Here is an 18,322-nt window from a genome sequence, read left to right on the forward strand (position 1 = left end):
AGCAGCAAAGTGCCTAATTCCTATTAAAAGTCAGCGGGGCTAGGAATCTAACTGCAAAATCTGCTTTTTAGAATATGCTACACTGAAACCAGATCTTAGCAAAAATACCTTATTCCCAGAAGTTATGGACAACTACACAGTTGCAGCTTCTCCAGACAAATGCTTGAGTCATTTCCTAATTTCTAGGACATAATGTAAATCCTTTATCTCTAGATTAAAAATTTATCTAAAGGCAGGGTAATTTAAGGCATTAAATATTTATAAACGTCAATAGCTAAGTTCCTGACTCCTACCAAAATTAACAGAAGTTTTGTTTGAGTAAAAACCACAGCATCACAAGTGCTGTTTAGCTCTCAAAAAAAAGGCTCTTCTGCAAGAACTGCTCAGGATGCATTATTATATTATTGCTGTAAAATGTCTGTCCAAATTACTACACGCATTTTCTAATGCTGCTTCTGCTGTGCCTAAGAGACCGTGTCACATGAGGAACGCAGGGACTGTAACCTGAGCAGGCAGAGCAAAAGTCCATGAGCAGAACGAAAGGATACCCTGCTCAGCATCCAGCAAAAGACTTTCGGGGTCTTCTCTGTTCACCCGTATTCTCAGCTGTACCTCCTCTGAAACATCACTCCGGAAGATGTGCAAAGAGTCAGACTCCTACTCGTTTTGTGCCCTAAAACATGTATGCTTCCCTCTAATCCCAGTATAGAAGGGCTCTACTAATTTTAGATCCAAGTGGTGTAAAGTGTCATAGCTGTCAGATAGCTGGATACCTGAATCTCAGTCCAAAGTAACTTAGTTTTCCAACGCCATTCGACTTTTAACCCCACTTAACTGCTGACCTGTGTTTATATGAAGTTTAAATACATGAAATATAAATCTGTATTTATATTTATCTGCAGTAATTTTGAAACCAAACTATTAAAATATATGTAAGAGCCAACCAAGTTCAGCAGGGCCATGTGGCTATAATCAACAGCAGATTTTGGCCTATGCTACTGAAAAGCCCATCAGAGGCCTAATCCTCCTTGTCTTACAGAAATAGTTACACTAATTGTGTAATTGCAATGTGCAGAATTTAACCCTCGATATAGTTGCTCAGAATCTTTGTCCTTTCTCAGATTTATTTGCAGATATTGTTGGTGTAACTGTACTTGCTTAAAACGTACCCTAAAAAATAAAAAAGATGAAAAAGCTGATAGATGACATTCTGCAGCAAAATGACGTATACACAAGCATAATAAAATTAAATCCGGAAACACGCTAACTTACTTTCATTGCAGCTAAGGCTAAAGTCTAATGTCCTAAGGGATAACTGACCTCAGCAAGAGTATGCCCTGTTAAAGACGGAGCTTTTACTCAGGCCCCGATCTTAGGAAAGGGCTTGTGTGGCTGGATCACCAAAACCCACAAAAGCACCGGCGTCTGCCTACACAGATCGACTTGTAAGATCTGGCTATTAACGTGCCCTTCAGGATCTGACCAGTGGACTGAGTTGTCTTTGTGAGCATTGTTTCACCTGTTTGAAAGCTGGGTTGACTACCAGCATTCAGCACATGAATATTTTCACCCACCACAGAAAAATCACGGCTTTGTTAAATTAAATGGCTTTAATGATGTTTTACAGAAAACATTTCAGGCATGCACCAATAAGCCGCATTCACATTTGACATTTACAAAACTTTATTCTTTTAAGCCTGAACATATAAAATACTTGCACTTAACTTTAAGCATGTGAATAAGCCCATTTTTATTCAGTACAAAGCACTGAATTCTAAATACATGTTGAAGTTCTAGCAAAAAGGTGGAATAAATTCTTCAAAACAGGCACCTTTTAAATAGTGTAGAGAAAAAAAAAAGAATGCATAATCTGGTTTTCATGCAAAAAAAGATCACTTGAGATTAGCGAACTAGATCACAACAAATAATTAATCCCCCCTTATCCAAAACCATAAACTGGGCCAAAACAAGCCTTTTAACACAGTGATGATTGAAATTTATTTTTTCCATGCTTCAACATCTCCCGGTTTGGGCCAAAAAAAAAGCTTAATGGAATATTCCTGTGATTGCTATTTAAAAGGTGTTTCTGACTCAGTGGAAATTGGGAAGTACCAGAAAAGCAATACAACAGACCTTTACTGATCTCTGCCCCAATTCACGTACCAAAGATACTTGAACCGATGGCCAAATTCTGCCCGCCTTAGTCATCCAAGCAGGTATCTTTTAAAGCCAGAGAGACAGAACCACAGCTTACGTATATCATCCAACCCAACTTCAGAAACCACTGCCCAAACCTTGAGACCTCTACACAGACAAAGCCTTGCTGAATTGGCTAGCATTCAGGTTCTCAGTATTTTATTCCCCCAAAATCAAGACCCCTTCGACTTATTTGAAGTGAACACAACTCCACTCAGCAAGATCTGCTTCATATTTAGGATGAGATGCACTGAATAAAATCCTGTCTCTATACAGTATGAACCATAACGTCAGCGAGAACTTGTTGCTTAAAGAAAAAGGAATGTTGAAACCAAGGAAAAGTGCATTCGTACATTTTTTACACGGTGTCCATTAATTTTGTCTGACTTCATAACACAAGCGCCATTAATTTCCATCCTTAATTGAACCAACTTTCTGTTGGCTCAAATTTGTTCTCAGGAGGCTGAACTGCTGTAGGACACGTGCAAGGAACAGGTGAAACTACGTCACCATGATGAAGACCTGGGTGGTGGAAAAGACAGGATTAGGTGATGTGCAGCCAGATAATCCACATGTACCCTGCACTGTGCAACAAAAGACCAATCCTATTTGTCCAAATAAAGAGGTTTCAAGGCTAGAAGCTAGCAGCACCTGAAACGAGGTGTGACAAAACCACTGGAGATGGAAATTCCTCATATACCCTACAAAACTAACACCTATATGCCACCGTTTTTTGTTAATGCCAAAGAAGAAAGAAAATAAATTAAAAGCATCAAGTCAATTACTCACTCGAGTATTTCTGAATTCAAAATCAGAAGCCCTGAAGCAGAAGGTTTGATTAGTTCAGAGCCTGGAGCATAGAACGAGATTTCTGCTGGCTGTCGCTTAAGGCCCTTGAGTTCAGAGTGTAAATAAGGAGTCTCAGCAGTTCACAGATTTCAGAATTAGGACTAAGTCTGATACTGAACACATTTAGGAGCCTCCAAATTCCTGAAACACTGCAGCTTTTTGTTTTCAGACGTACAAAAACCTGTTCTGAGTAAATGGTCCCTTCCTGAATTCAGGTTTAATCCTGGTTAAAGGAGATGGATGACAAGCACCCCATTTTCAATCTGAATTCAAAAACCATCCCCACACAATGTCAGAACAGCTTTTCTTGAAGCTACCCTCAATCGAGCACTATGACAGGCAGATTGTGTTACCTCTGAACCCCTCACAGGCAACAAAGCACAACAGATCGCTTGCTAGCTCTTGCCCATCTCTGACTTGCTTCTCGGAGCACAGAAAACAGACCTGCTTGCTATGCTTCAGCTGAGTTCGTGGTGTGACAGATTTCTTCAAACCAAGAAACACCAATACTGAAACAGAAAACACATCTTAAACAACCCAACCTGAGTTGTGCCCAGTCCCAGACCTGCCCCTCCTGCAGCAAGCATTCTAAGGAAGCAGCGGTCAGGCATCCAACCTAAGGAAAACATTTATGTGATACCTTTCCTGTTGTCAACAGCTAGTTAGGCCAGTCCTATAGAGCCAAAATTCACAGCTGTAATAGGTCTGCATGGACCAGAAAGCCTTACATATTTTAAACTTCTATAGTTCATACAGTTGAAGAATATTCTTGAATAACTGTGATTTCTTTAATACTTAACACTATGAATTAGCTCTTTTTCAGAGACAGCAATCACAGGGTCATTATGAGGTGTTCCTATTTCAACAGTGATGTCAAAGGGAGGCAACTTGATTGCATAATTGTTCAAAATTTTGCAGAAAAAGAGGGCTGTTACTACTCCAATTTAAGTATTTGCTACCTGCACTGAAAAATACAGTTTTGGAGGGGTCGTAAGTTTAATTCTTGGTGCATTATTTAAGATTTATGCCAGAGCAAATCTAATGAATGCACTGTACTTAAAGACTCTGATCTTTAAACTGCTGATCTTCAAACCTTTAATGCTCAAATCATGTTGGAATGCAACAAGGCATACCCTACCCCATCTGGTTGAGATGGCATCTAATATTTTTTAAATTAAATGTATACAAAATACTACTGGACATTTGCTTATCAAAAAGTCAAAGGGAGAAGCTATTTACCAGGAGCAGCTAACAATAATTTTATTAATTTTTGTTCCCAGGCAATGGTGGTATGACATACAAAGCACCAAGACTAATTTTTAAAGTTCATTACAACCTCCTGAGCAATAAAATAATAGTTTTTGAGACAAAGCTGAACTGTTAGTTATATTTGTGTTACTTCTCCTCTTCCTATCACAAACAAGATGTGAAATGTGTCAAATATTTCAGATGAAACATACCAGACATATCATTGCTCCTATCGCAATAGAGGCTTTGCCTCTGAATTTCTATAGATGCTTCTGACAAAGCAGTGATTTTTGCCCTAAATATGTAGCTTGATTCAACATGATTTCTGAATCATCTGAGATAACGTGACTTTTTTTTGCCTCCCCATCAAAATGCTTTGAAATACTGCCAGTGAGTTGCTATGCGAATCAAGAAGAAAAATATGATGGCCAGTGACTGAACTGACCAGGAATCAGAAAACAACGTTTTCTCCCATAGCAAACAGCTCCTCTGTGCTATCGCAGACCTAGCGAACAGTTGCCTGATTATTTACTGTCACAGCCAGGGATGTGGTCAGCAGCCAGAATTTGGAGACATACAAATATCCTGGTTTCGACAGTTAAAGCAACAACGTCCTTTGTTTTGCACAGCCTTCCTGACCTGCAGCCTACTTTGGCTGTAGAAAAAGATGGAGAGTAAAATCTGACTTCTCTACGTTTGAACAGGACTGTTATTTTTTTCCCTAAATCAAAAGGCCCACATGTCTTAATGGTGAGGCATCATATGATTCCAAGCCTTCCAAGACAGGCAATGAATTTTGTACAGCTGACTCTGCTAGTTACAGTACTCAACAGCTGGGGCATAGATAATTTGGCACCCTGATAATGCCCCAGATGAATACAAGAGCATTCTGCAGACTGTAAAAAGGAAAAGGGAAAAAAAAATAAAGAAACATTAGCATTAATATTACTCATTGAAGCTCACCTTAAAACCCTAAAATCAACATGTTTTGCATTTGATTAAGAAAACAAATAAAGGCAGTGTTTACAAAACTGGGAAATTCAGAGAAATGGCACTCCCTCTTCAAAGCCTATATTGTAGCAATTCTTTTCTGATTAGATCAGCTCCCATAGCAAGTCGTCAGAACAACAATCACTGTAGTGAAGTCATACTACTGGGACTCGATGGGAAATCATGAGCGGCTTGGAAACACATTGTGAAAAATAATGCATTTTCCAGGCTTCCAATACATCATAATTAAAAAAAGTCCAAACCTTTACCTTTGCTCCCAATGGCTGAATAAAGCATACCTCAAACAGCAAAATAAAGCACACTGATGCACTCAATATGACACTAAAAATTAAGACAGCAGAAACTGGATCCTTCTGAACAATTTCAGGATTTAGCTATAACCAAAACTAGCACGTTGACAGAGCTGACATGGCCCCCACAATATAAAAAAAGTCAAGTATTTCCCGAATTTATTTCTAATAAAAACATGAATTTGTTTTAGGAGTTTAATGTAACTAAAATCCATTTATCCACTAACACTTGAAAAACAAATGTTTCAGTCTCTACACAGACAAAACTCTCACTGAAATTGGGAAAATTAGGCCTAATATCTTTCCCAGATTTTTAAGCAAGTCGACAAACTGGTATGAGACCAAACCTTATTAAACCTGAGTACAGCAGCAAATCAAAAGTAATCTAAAGCAGAACAGCAGTGCTTTAAATTAGAACCAGGATAGAAAAACAAGTTTTCTCTGTTTTTTTTTTTTTTTTAATTTACAATGTGAAGTCTACTTGCATTTTTTTTTTTTTGCAAAAATTAATTCAGCTTCATATGAAGTAATTGATAAAAAATAGGGACAGCATAGAATAAACATGTCCTTTTAAAGACGATCTGTTCCAAACCATAATTATTCCTCATCTAAAATGCACTAATGCATTTCAGTACTGAAATAGTGCACATGCTCCATAGCTGCATTGACACAATGGGCAACAGACACAAAGAAGTCATTAGTCAATACTGTTAATGACACACGAGATTGCAAGTGGCACAGGTATAAAGTACTCTCAGACCTGACAAGTTCCCATTTCACGACAACCATCTGTAGGTGGTTTTTTTTTTTTTCAAAATCTTACCAATGACAACCAGGATCAAATAAAATCCACTATCGATATCTTCGAATCAAGCTGTCTTAAACTGTGCCACTCCCATTCCCATCAGTGGGAACCATTTACCTAAAACCTTCAGAACTGCCTGGAAGCACACAGCTGAAAATCCACAATCCTTCAAAATACATGCTTCAGATATAAAATCCAACCAATCTTTTCCCCAAATATCGCAGAAGGACTCAGCACAGCAACTGTCAGCCGTGACATGCTGTGAAAACTATTTCTGGGACGCGGATCCAATCTGAACGGTAACTCCATACCTTTTTACTTTAATTAAAATCAGACCCGTAACACTTTTGAAAAAACACTTTCAGATTCAGTGTTAGCGAATGTACTGCAAAACAGTCAGCCATCACGTCTCCTAAACCGCCTCCTCCATCCCAGTTAATTAAAAAAGCAATGTAATTTACATGTCTAATAGGATAGATTTAGTCGCATGCATCGATGTTGTGGCAAATATTTCTATTTTCCCCTATTTTTCCCCGCATTCAGCGATAACAGAAACCACCTCAGGTGCCATATAAACCAAGATCCTTCTTCACCCGACTACCAATGCAAGGTGAAAGATAAGCTCCAAAGATAAATGGCCACGGAGACGTAAAACACTGTCCGCGTTTCACTCGGGGGAAAAATCATCATCATCGCGTCTCAAGGCGAGGAGTCACACATACGTCGCCCACCAGAACTGGTTTGGTGTGGGACCCGCAGGGCACCTGCCGGTGTCCGTGTGTCTGTCGGTGTCCGTGGGGCCGCCCTACCTTTGTATCTCTCCAAGACATCCTCGTAGGCTTGCAGGTACTCCTGCTCCTCGGCGTAGAAGTACGCGCCGGGGGAGAGGTAGCCGGCCATGGCTGGGGGCTAGCGCGCACTGCCCGCTGCCCAGCTCGGCTCCAGACAGCGAGAAGGGAAAAAAAAAATAGGAAAAAAAAAAAACAAAAAAAAAAAAAAAAAAGAAGGGCGGGGGGGGGGGCTGCTAGCGGCAGGAGGAGGAGGAGGAGACCGAGGAAACGCCCATGCCCCCGCCCGGCCGCGGCGCTCGGGTTTCAGCAGGGGGCGGCCGGGCTGGGGCTGGGGCTGGGGCTGGGGCTGAGGCCAGGCGGGGGCCGCCCCCTACTGCTCCCCTGGGGCCGCTCCTCGGTCCCGGCCCCGGCCCCTTCCCCTCCTCTCCTCGCCAGCCCCCGAGTGCCCTCCCCGGGCGGCTCAGCGCCTCCTCCCCGCGGCCGGCGCCGGCTATCGCCATGCCGGGCCGCTGCGCTGAGGGGGGACGCGCCCCGCGGCGAGGAAATGGCCGCCCCCGGGGGAACGAGGGGGCACGGGGGAGACACAGAGGGGGGCTTCGGGCTCGCCCCGCGCCTCGCCCGCTGCACCTGCGGGCATCCATCCATCCGTGAAGGCCGGGCAAAGAGCTTAGTCACCCCGCCTCGCTCCCCGGCTGTGTGGGGGTCCCAACGCGCCCTGTCCCTCCCCGTCCCCCCCCTCGCCCCTTACCGGCGATGCGCAGCACGGCTCTCTCGGCGGGGTCCAGCACGGAGCCGCCCTGGATCTTGCGCTTGGACCGCTCGTGTTTGGGCAGGTTCCAGGGCAGGGTGTCCCCCGGAGCCGGCGACACCGTGCCGGACTTGTGGCTCGAGTCCTCCTCGTCGGAGAAATCGGCGGACGACGACATGGAGCAGCGATGGGACGCGTGGCCGGAGCTCTGCGCGGGGAGACACACACACACACGGGGGGGGGGGGACGCTGCGGGGGCGGCCCCCGTGGTCCCCCCTCCTCGGGAGAGGAAAAGAGGCAAATAAAAATAATAACGATAATTATAACGAGGGCAGGGGACCGCCGCTCACCATCGCTGGGAACGTGGTGGTGATGGAGGGGTGCGTGCGAGGTGTGTGTCGTCCCCCCCCCCAAAAAAAAAAAAAAAAAAAAAAAGCAGCCTCTAGGGGAAGCGCACTGGGGAGGGGGGATGCGGGAGCATCGTGGGCGACCGGCTGGCCAGCGGTCCTCCGGCTTCCCTCACAATGAAGCCAGCAGCAGCGACAACAACAGAAAAAAAAAACCTTCCGGGCTGCGAATCGGCAGCGTCTGGCTCCCCCGCCAGGACGAGGGAGGGCTGCGCACCCGCGCCTCCAGGCAGCTCCGCGGGCCCTCAGCACCTCCCTGGTGCTGCGCTGGGCGGGACGCTGGGGGCTGGGGGCTGCCCGCAGGGGTGCACACCTCACGGCACTCGGTTTTAGCAGTTTTTGCCCTCCTCCAACCCATCTGGGCTCCAGATTTTTTTTTTTTTTTAACACTAAAGGTGCTAGGATTTTAAGGCTTCCCTTGTAGCGTAGCCCTTTTTTGGGGGGGGGGTGAGGGCACCTTAAAATTACAGAAGAAATTGTGTTGTGACTAGGATCTGGTAAAATTTACTGTTGCCGTCTGAACAGATCCACTGCTGCTTTTCATGGGATGGACACATGAATCTTTCTGGTTACCCTGGGGGTATTTCACCCTTAGAAAAATTGCATAACCCAGAGATACAACATGGTGCACGCTATGCTGCGCAGAAAACTGCCCGTGATATACTGGTAAATAATCTGCTGAATAAGAGGGTCTCCCTTATCACTGGGTGCTCCTCCCCATGTCATTCATCTCCACGCTAATCCTTTTTTCTCTTTTTACAGTGCTTGATGGTAAAGTTCAGAGGGGAGGGAGGCAGGGAAGGGATGCATAAAGACAACAGCTAAATTTCCATTCTGTACGGTGACAAAGGGAAAACAGGTAGCACAGATAAACAGGAACACGAGATGCCTGATCCCAGCCCCAACTATCTTTGCAATTAGTTCAAGGAGCCAGAAACATTTTGCTGCCAGTTTATACAGGAAGGTAAAACTCTTCATCGAATCTCATAAATTGTGAGGGTCACAGGCAGGTGTCTTGCCGGCAGCCCGCTGTGGGGCAGGGAGGGCAGCTGGCTCTGCCGCTGGCGTAACGGGGCCTGCGATGTGCTTTGGCACAGATGAGGTTTCCTGGCACCTGGCCATAGCTCCAGATTTTACAATGAAAGAGAAAGTGTTCCCTTTAATCCCAGCGCTGAGCATCCTTCTCTTGGCTGCTCAGTAATACTCAGTATTTTTGGGTCACACATGAAGACGGAGACAGATTTTGCCCTGCAATGTCTTCACATTTCTAGCTTTTAACATGAAAACTATAAAGAGCCCAGACATGGTGTTGGGAGGGTTCTGGAGTGATACTTTGTTAGTATTTAGATAGCGGCTGGGAACATACAAGGACAAAGTAAAATACCAGTTGTTACTGAAGCTTCAGAGAAAGAAATCTCAACCCTATGTTTACTTTTAAAAGAACATGTTAATTTTTATCCAGTAAGTATCCCTTTTCTCAAAGGAGACCTTAATAGTCATTCTTGTTTGTTTAAATAACCAATTTTAAAGCTCTTTCTACCCTTAGAAACCAAAAGCACTGTCAAGGGACGGTTCCATACGTACCACTGAACGTGCCACACCCTCTATTGAGAGGTCAATTTTAGGAAAAAGGAGATTGTCCTTCTGGTCAGCTGTGCTGCAATACTGGAAGATAAGCTCTGTGACAAGACCCTGCTCCCACATTTTTGAGAAATTAAACTCAGCAGGCAAAGGTAGAACAGTCTTTGGCATCCATGTGCGTTCCAATTAGCTCTGCTCTTTTAAGTTGTCCTTCAACCTTACTTAATGCACGCACTAACAAAACTAATGAACAAAACCCAGTTTAGCTTACTAACTCTTCAGGAATCATGTTACCTCATTTTCTGAAAAAAAAGGTAGGATTCTTGGAAAGAAATTTTTCATAATAGGGAGGTCTGGCAAACTTTCATCTAAGAAGCCACGGTAATGCCAACTTTTAACTTAATTACAGTCTAAATTTTTTACTCAGCATGGAGATATTTCTGAGTAATGCATACACAGAGCTATTGAACACCTGAGTATTTTTAAGAATCTGGACTTTGCTATTACAAAGACGTTTATAATGAAGTTGAACAACTGCTTAGCTTTGCTTGAGTAAATTTATAGCTTTGATAAGAAGTCTGTAATTATTCTCTTTTGCACAGCCGCTGTTCAAAACATGCTTAACAGTCCTTCTGCTGGATTGTTTGTTTCTAGCAAACACGTCTTCCATGCCATAGCAGTAAGACCTGAATAAGCATTCCATGATTACAGCAACATGTTCACCAATTAAAAAAAAAAAAATCAGAAAACCTGTGATATCCTGAAAAGGGTTCCTGGCTAATTAGGATTGAACAAGAAAAAAACTGGTCATATTGTGTTAAAATCAAAATATGTAAGGCGCTTCTGTTATTTTTCTATAAAGCACATCGCTGTATGCAAGGGGAAAACATAACTGTTAGTAATACACGGTGCATTTTTTGGTCACGGGTGAAGTGTCTTTTATAACCACCAAAATATTGATCAGGCACATCCTTACTTAGCCTACCCTGAGACTTAACAAGGGTCAGGGCTTGACCCTGCTTAGCTGGAAGGCCCGTAGGGTCACACTCCAGCTGCTATAGCTGCTTATTCTATGCCTCCGATTATGCATTCCTTCTGCTCATTAGACTAAGGATTTATCTGTAGCCTCCGTTGTTGGTCAGGGGGAACTAGTGAATTTGCATAATATTTATGCATCTAACAGCTTGTGCATTGAAGCCTGTTGGTCATACATAAGCAAATCTAAGATGAGTTTTGTCCGCATTAGAAGTACAGGATTAAATTTAATGCATCGCCTCACCGTTAGGGCCACAGGGGGGTGCAAAATGCACGCGGAGTCCTCGCTGCTGTGTTTCAGGAGGCAGAGCGGCTGGGGCCAGACAGCATTCAGGAGAGCAGCATTCGTTGCTGCCAGTATCTCGGTTTTTCTCTGAAATCAGGTGACTTGCAGCAGCTGAGAGTCAGGCCTGCTACTGTGCTATAAAAGCATGGCAGTTTCCAGTAATGGGGATGATTTCAAAGAAGCGTCAGTATGCTTCTTGTAAAAGGGATTTGGCGATGTATCAAGTCGTGATTTTCCTTTGAGGAGGGAAAGAAGGATCGTTTGTTGTAGGTAAGGCACTGCAGATGATCAAGTGGAAAACACGTGAAAGATGGTGCAGCTGGAAAGCAGTGTAAGCTAACACACAGCACCATGTACCGGAGAAGCCACACCTACAGGATCTGATACCCTCCAGAACACCAGTGGGATTTGCACTGTCATTCCTCAAGGGGGAAACAGTAGCAGAGATTTACTTTAGCAGTTTTTGAATTCTGTCAAGCAATCGAGCTGGCAAAAGCAGCTAAGAGGCTGATACTGAATCATATTGGAAATGTTCTCCATCTTTATGACGTTGGAGATTGCGCTGCCAGCTGAATTCTGATAAAGCAGTAGGAGTTATAGGTATGCTGTACTTTCCCATCTTATCTTTAAGAAGGATTTCCACTGCAGTGGGTCCTTTCAGGCTGTTTTTTGGAAGCTGTTGGGAAGTACAGATCAACATTGCTTCGTGTTTCTGACTGAGATTAAATTCTCAGTTTAGTTAAGAGTTATTTGTACTTCATTCATACTAAACTATCTCAGAATTCCAGGAATACATTTTCGTTTCCTTCATCATGCTCATTGTGGACAATGAGTAAACATGAACATAAAGAAACATGGTTTTACTGAATGTGTTTCAACAAAATTCCTCCTAATTTAGAATAACTTAGATATCAGTTGAGTATAACATGCTATTTTTGTCTTTTAACATCCCAGATTGAATGATATTAAAGTGGATCAACTTTTAAAGTGAAATTACTTAGTAAATTTAAGACAAAATCTAGGGCAACTGAATGTTCCCATTAGTAAATCTTTACCAGTTTAACCTGATTAGATGATAATGCCACGCAGAATACAAAACATCCAATGTATGTAATCAGGCTATGCAAGCCCCTTGGGACTGTAAGTTGTCAGAAATTATCAAAATTCAAAACAGACACAGAAATGAAAGTACAAACAAGGGCAATGTAAAACCAACTATGCTGACAGAGAAAGAAAGGAAGAGAGAAAGAGAAAGAAAAGCCACCAGTGGGGACTCAGTTGTATTTAATAAGTATTTTCCTTCTAGTTCTGTGCCAGTCATTTAAGAGGACATCCATGTTTGAAAGTGCCTACACTACCAGGATGTGCAAACATAACTAGTTTCTGGCTTTGTATATAAAGTTATAAAGTAGAAAAGTGGAGGGCAAATACTCTAAATACCAACCTCCTAAGCATCAAAGGTCTGGTTCTCTGTTAAACTACCTTAGTGAACAGTTAGGTTTTTCATGAAGACAAATTATTGCTTTGTAGAGATAATTTACATTGTCTGTCTTTCTTAAAGGCAAGAGGAGACGGAAATAAGCATTCAGTGTTTATTCTATCATATGCATAACATGTATTTTGAGCCTGTGATTGTATTTATAAAAGGAAATCCTGATACTTTCATAGGCTTTCAAAAAGAGAGGGGTTCTTTTCTAGATGCTTGTCAGTCAATTTCTACCATTCCCCCACTTTGAAAAAAAAATTAAGGAGGCAAGAAGAAAATAAGTGTGTTATTCAAGGACATGAAATTCCACGGTGCATAAAGGACTAGATCCACATACGTACTTGGATATTAAAACACATTTTTCTAACTTCAAGCTAATTGGATAACCATCGAAAACTCAAGTGATGCAAAACTGAGTTTTTTGGTCAGAACTAAGTAGTCAGAAAAATGTGCTCACCCAGGACAACACAGTACCTCGTTCAAGAGTTCAAGACTTCTTGGCCCAGAAAGAGAAAGAGAAGAGTGCAGCGATCTGCGTCAGAGCCATCAAGGCTCTCTGCGGGAAGAGGAAAGTGCTGGGTTATGATCCCTGCTCCCACAACTGCTTATGCAGTCTGCTTTAAGTAATAACTGGATAAGATACTGAGGTAGTCGCTGGATGAGACATGTGCAATGGAGGCAAAAGAAACCACAATGCAGCTTGTGTATCACTTCTCTCTACTACAGGGATACACTAGATATCAAGTACTTATGGTCTGAAGTGATACTGTCTTCTGTAACTTAACAAAATAACAATAAATTAGTGAATATTACACCACAGAGAGTAGAGTTTCTGTTCCGTTTACTTCAGGTATTGGTGATCTCTTTCAGGAGCAACAAGTTGAGAGATGCTCCACATTTGTAATTCCCTGCTAACAGTGAGATGAGCTGAGGGTTCACATACTGCCACGGTAATCTCCACAGGTCTCAGCAATTTCTACCACTGACAATGGGCTAAGAGAAAAGTAAAGCAGAAACTTTTCTCTGAGTAAACTCTCTGGAGTTTAAAGTATGTTGCTGTGCAGGGAAAACCTGCTTGTTGTTTTTTTGTTTGCTGGTTTCTTTTCTTTTTCAAATTAATAGATTGGAAAGCAAGGCATACTTCATTCTAAGTAAGAAGATCTGTACACAAGTGGAGCCAAATATATTCAGCCGAAAGTAGCCGCTTTGTGCCAAAGCCCAGTTCTCCTGAAGCACTGTTTAGTAAAACCGTGCTAATGAAAGTCTGGATTCTTTCTGAATGTAGCTTGAAAATTAATAATACCATCAGCAAGACAGTCTTGATGTATTCCATATTTAATTCATTCCCCTATTTCTCATCCAATTCTCTACTCAATTTTTCAATATGAATTGCAGAATTTAGTCCCAAAATAGTGTATCTACATTATAGAATTAGGTACTGAAAGGTACTGAAGATTTTGCAGATGGGAAAGAAATATTTAGAGCTCTGAGCATCTGGGAAGCACGTGGAATAGGTATTTTAGTTGAGTTTTACGCTAAAACCATCAGCAAGACAGGAGTGTTACTCCCATTAAAATTATCTTTTCAAAATCAGTGCTTCATAGATATTAATATGGGAAGTACCTACAATGTCGCAATTTCACAGCCTCAAAATTCAGTCTCATGTGAATTATTTTTGTAGAAGAAATGCATATACCGTAGATGACTGCTGTACACAGCTGTTGCAAAAAACCCCTCTCATTTTCTAAAAATAAACTTTGTATTAACTTACAATTATATCTATCTTGCATTCATTCAGATTCTCCTAGTCTGCCAGAGACAAAAGAGAATAAAGTGACAGATAAGCTTATGGTCTGAGGAGGGCACACGTAATTTTATCTGCTTACTAAGCCCACAAGACTGATCGTGCAACAGACGAAGAGTCTGGAATAACAAATCACCTAGCCTCAAATGCTCTTCTCAGCCTTCTATACTTTTCACTGTAGATTATATATATGACACTTTAATAAAAAACAAATTACTCCAGCTGTAAAAGGTGGATCGGAGTATGAAAGCACTATGGACAGAAAAAAAAGCAAATTAAAGTTTTAAATGATTTTAGAATCTCTGATGGGCACAGGTTGTTTCAAGGGAAAAAAAAAGGAAGGCTTAGAAGATTTTTTTTTTTAAAATGACATAATGAAAATCTAAAATAATAGTATTCATATTCTGCTTTTAGTCATGAATGTTAAAATTCCTGACTGATAGGTTACCCTCCTCTTAGGATTAAACATTCATTTGTTCTTTTTAAGCTGTTTTAATCCAGTGTTTTAAAACAGTTTCGTAACAGCATTCAATCAACATTTAACTATTTGAAAATATAAGTTCTTATATTACATAACAGTAGTAATACTGTTAATAATTATCAACTTGTTTTCTCTTGTAAAATCAATTTTCAGTTGCCTCATCTTATGTTTGGTTGAAAACATTCCTTGCCCAAAGCTGGATTTTCCCCAAAATTTTCAAAGGCTGACTCAGAAGCCTGAGAGCAGGACTGATGAAAATATCCAGGAGGTTTTCTGAGGACTCTGGGCTTCGGAACAGATTTCAAATCTCAATATTCTTCATGCTAGACACAGACCTTTTGTCCTCCTTCTTAAAGGCTTGTCTAAATTTGCCAGTGCTAAGTCTTTAAAATATAAATATCATCTGCTAGCCTTGGCATCAGGGAGTATAAAGTAAAGCTCTTGAAAGTTTGGGTTTGATCTCACTTCTCTGACTAGAAAGCTGATCCAGAACTTACTGTTCTCTTGATTAGATGTAATTTTCTTTCAGTTGCCCCCTGAAATTCATACCTGGTCTTTAGTTTTTGTGACAACAGTGTTCATTTGCTTAAATCTCTTTTTTGCTTCCCTATGCATTTGTAGCCTGCGCTGTACCTCCTCTCAGTGTTTTTTGTTTTTGCTGAGCAAGTCAACTTCTTTTAATCTCTTATCTGCTTGTCCCTGTCATCTAGTAGGCCTTCTCTGCAATGTTAAGTTTCACTATTCCTAGGGCTCAGGTGACTACCAGTGTGATTTTACCAGAACTTAAAAAAAAAAAAAGAAAAAGAAAAGAAAAGCAAGGCCAAATTGCCAAATTTAACATTTAAATTTATCTATACAGCTAAAATCTCTTCAGGTTGGCACTCACTGAACAAAGACTCTGAAGACTCCTACAGCCGCCGGGCCAATGCCCCACCATCACGGCCTGACCACCAAGCAAAGTCCACCCTCGCAGCCCTTCCCTCTGATGTCAGGACACCTACCATCCTCGCTGAGGAGCTGAACGGGATCCTTCCAGCCTGGAGATATGGAGACAGAACTGATCTCTCCATCTAACAGCTGCCTGCTGCGGTTGCAGGCTGATGGCAGTGTGAGCAAGAAGCACGGAGAGCAAGGGAGGGCAGGCAGCAGACCTGACAGGCGGGAGGCTGTTTCTTTTATGCTCCCGGTGATTTGCTCAGCCGTGCTCAGGCAGCAAGAGGAAGAAGCCGTATGATCTGAGCGCAGGGAGGACAAACACCGGAACCAGCATGCTGGAGGAAAGGGCTGGAGAAATACACCAGCATTGACAGCCTGAGGGACAAACACTGAGACTGGCTGACTCCAGAAATGAAGTCTAGGAGCTGGAGCTGAAGAGAAAAAGTGTTCAAGGGCAAACAGGCTGGATAAAGACTAGAGGAGAAACGGAGACGTGAGACAACAGCTGGGACAAGTAACCAACAATGCTGGAGAGAAGGGACGAGGGAGAGCTCAGGATCTGATGTGCTGGCGTGAAACTGATATTGCCTCAGCAAACGGCTCTGAACAAGGTTCTCTGAGGAACGAGGAAGGTAGGAACTGAGGAGAGGCAAACAAGAGCCAAGGAAGCTAACAAGGAGCATGCAGCCAGAGGCCACAGGGAGAGACAGAAAGCAAAGAGCTGGCTGAACAAGTAAGTGCCTCTGAGCATCCAGCTGACTGAGCAGGTGAGCCTGGGGATGTCACACGCAGAGGATGTGACACAGAGGAGTGATTCAAGGGCTGGCAAGGTGACAGACAAGGGCTGAGGTCGGCAGAGGAGTAAGGACGGAGGAGCAAGACTGAACAAGGAGGAGAAAGGAGCCAGTGGTGGGACAGAGGCAGGTCAGGAGCAGGCTGGAGGGGACAGGATAGAAAAATAGAAGCTTGGGAAGAATGTGCACAAAAAAAGCACGTTCCCCTAAGGGGCCTGTAGGAAAACTGGGATTTCACCTAACTCCACCACCTGAGAGCTCCTCTAGGAACATTACCTCCATCCCTTTGGTACGGATTCATGAGGAGGAAAAGAAACGTTGTCAGTCTCTGCCTGAGCTCCAATAGCAGAAATTTCTGTGGTGTAGTTCAAGCGTCAAAACCTGCTGATGAGCCACACAACAGAGCTTTCTTTTTAAGTTTACTTTTTATTTTTCCTTCAACAGTAAGGAATTAGACACAACGTTCCTGCTAAGGTACTGTTTTTAAGGTCAAGCACTAAAATGTTACCGCATCCCAGACTCAAGGTTCACCATGCAACCTTAATTCAGCCTTTTTTTTTTTTTTCCTATCATGGTACAGTCATAATGATGTGGTCATATGCTATTACATCCACAGTCTTTTTCTCCTATTTAGTACAAATAAAGAGTGATATTCACTCCATAAACAGGTGTTCAGTATTTTGTTTTGTCATCCTCTGTAAAGGGCAGCCCCTAAACTTATTTCACACTATTCAAATAATATGAAGAAAAAATTATTTCCTAGACTTTTTGTTGGGCTCATCACTACAGTAGTATCTCACTGCTTTGTAAGTATGAATGATCTTCCACATCACACAGGGCACAAACTGAAAGCAAGAAGACAGTTTTGATACCTAGGTCGAATTGAGATATCAGGGATCTCATTTTTAGGAGTTATTAGGATTAGGTATCAGTAACACACAGACCACAGCAAACGGGGAGTTCAGTGGTGAATGGCAGTTTGAGAACTTTACTAAACCCAACTACATGCTTTAAATCGTGCCCTTAGAAAATGGAGAATAAAAAAATGTTTTAAGCCAGTTGTTTGGCAAGTTCTGAGTGACCTTGTGCCCATCCTTCACTCTTCAAGGCAGCACTCACTGCTTTTTATAGAAATAAAAGATCCTTTCTCTTCTCGCAATCTCCTGTTTTATTCATTTACACACTCTACAACTTCTGCAGTAGAACTCCTACACATAAGAGTCATCCTAAGAGCACTTCCATCCTGCAATGAATACAGAGTACATCCTGTGAAAAAACAGTATGCCATCATACATTTAAAGTCTATATGACAATGCAGATGCATAGTCGACCGAAGTAAAGCTGCATGGGTAGCCTTAATTCCAGCATTTCCTAACATTTGAATACTTGCCTTTGCCAAACTATTCTTTTAGCATAATACCCATGTGCAATGTTATATATAAATACTAATGGATAAGGGAGTCCCTTGCTATATAAAGATGCAGTGTTTATGTGCCACAGTAGGATGTTATACAATAGAACTCTGAAGACTGACTCCTGAGGCAGCGAAGGAAGAGGAAACATCTGCATTTAGA

At 42.2% G+C, this 18,322-nt stretch overlaps 1 protein-coding gene across 1 annotated transcript in view; it reads right to left on the reverse strand.

Moving 5' to 3' along the window:
* LOC121067794 (dystonin-like) overlaps positions 1 to 18,322 on the reverse strand; it is a 301,338-nt gene that overhangs the window by 260,498 nt on the left and 22,518 nt on the right. The window contains 1 exon segment of the mRNA XM_040552644.1: positions 7,939 to 8,146. Within this exon segment, the coding sequence (XP_040408578.1) occupies positions 7,939 to 8,146 (208 nt within the window).

Source organism: Cygnus olor, chromosome 3 (assembly GCF_009769625.2).
Source record: "Cygnus olor isolate bCygOlo1 chromosome 3, bCygOlo1.pri.v2, whole genome shotgun sequence".
NCBI lineage: Eukaryota > Metazoa > Chordata > Aves > Anseriformes > Anatidae > Cygnus > Cygnus olor.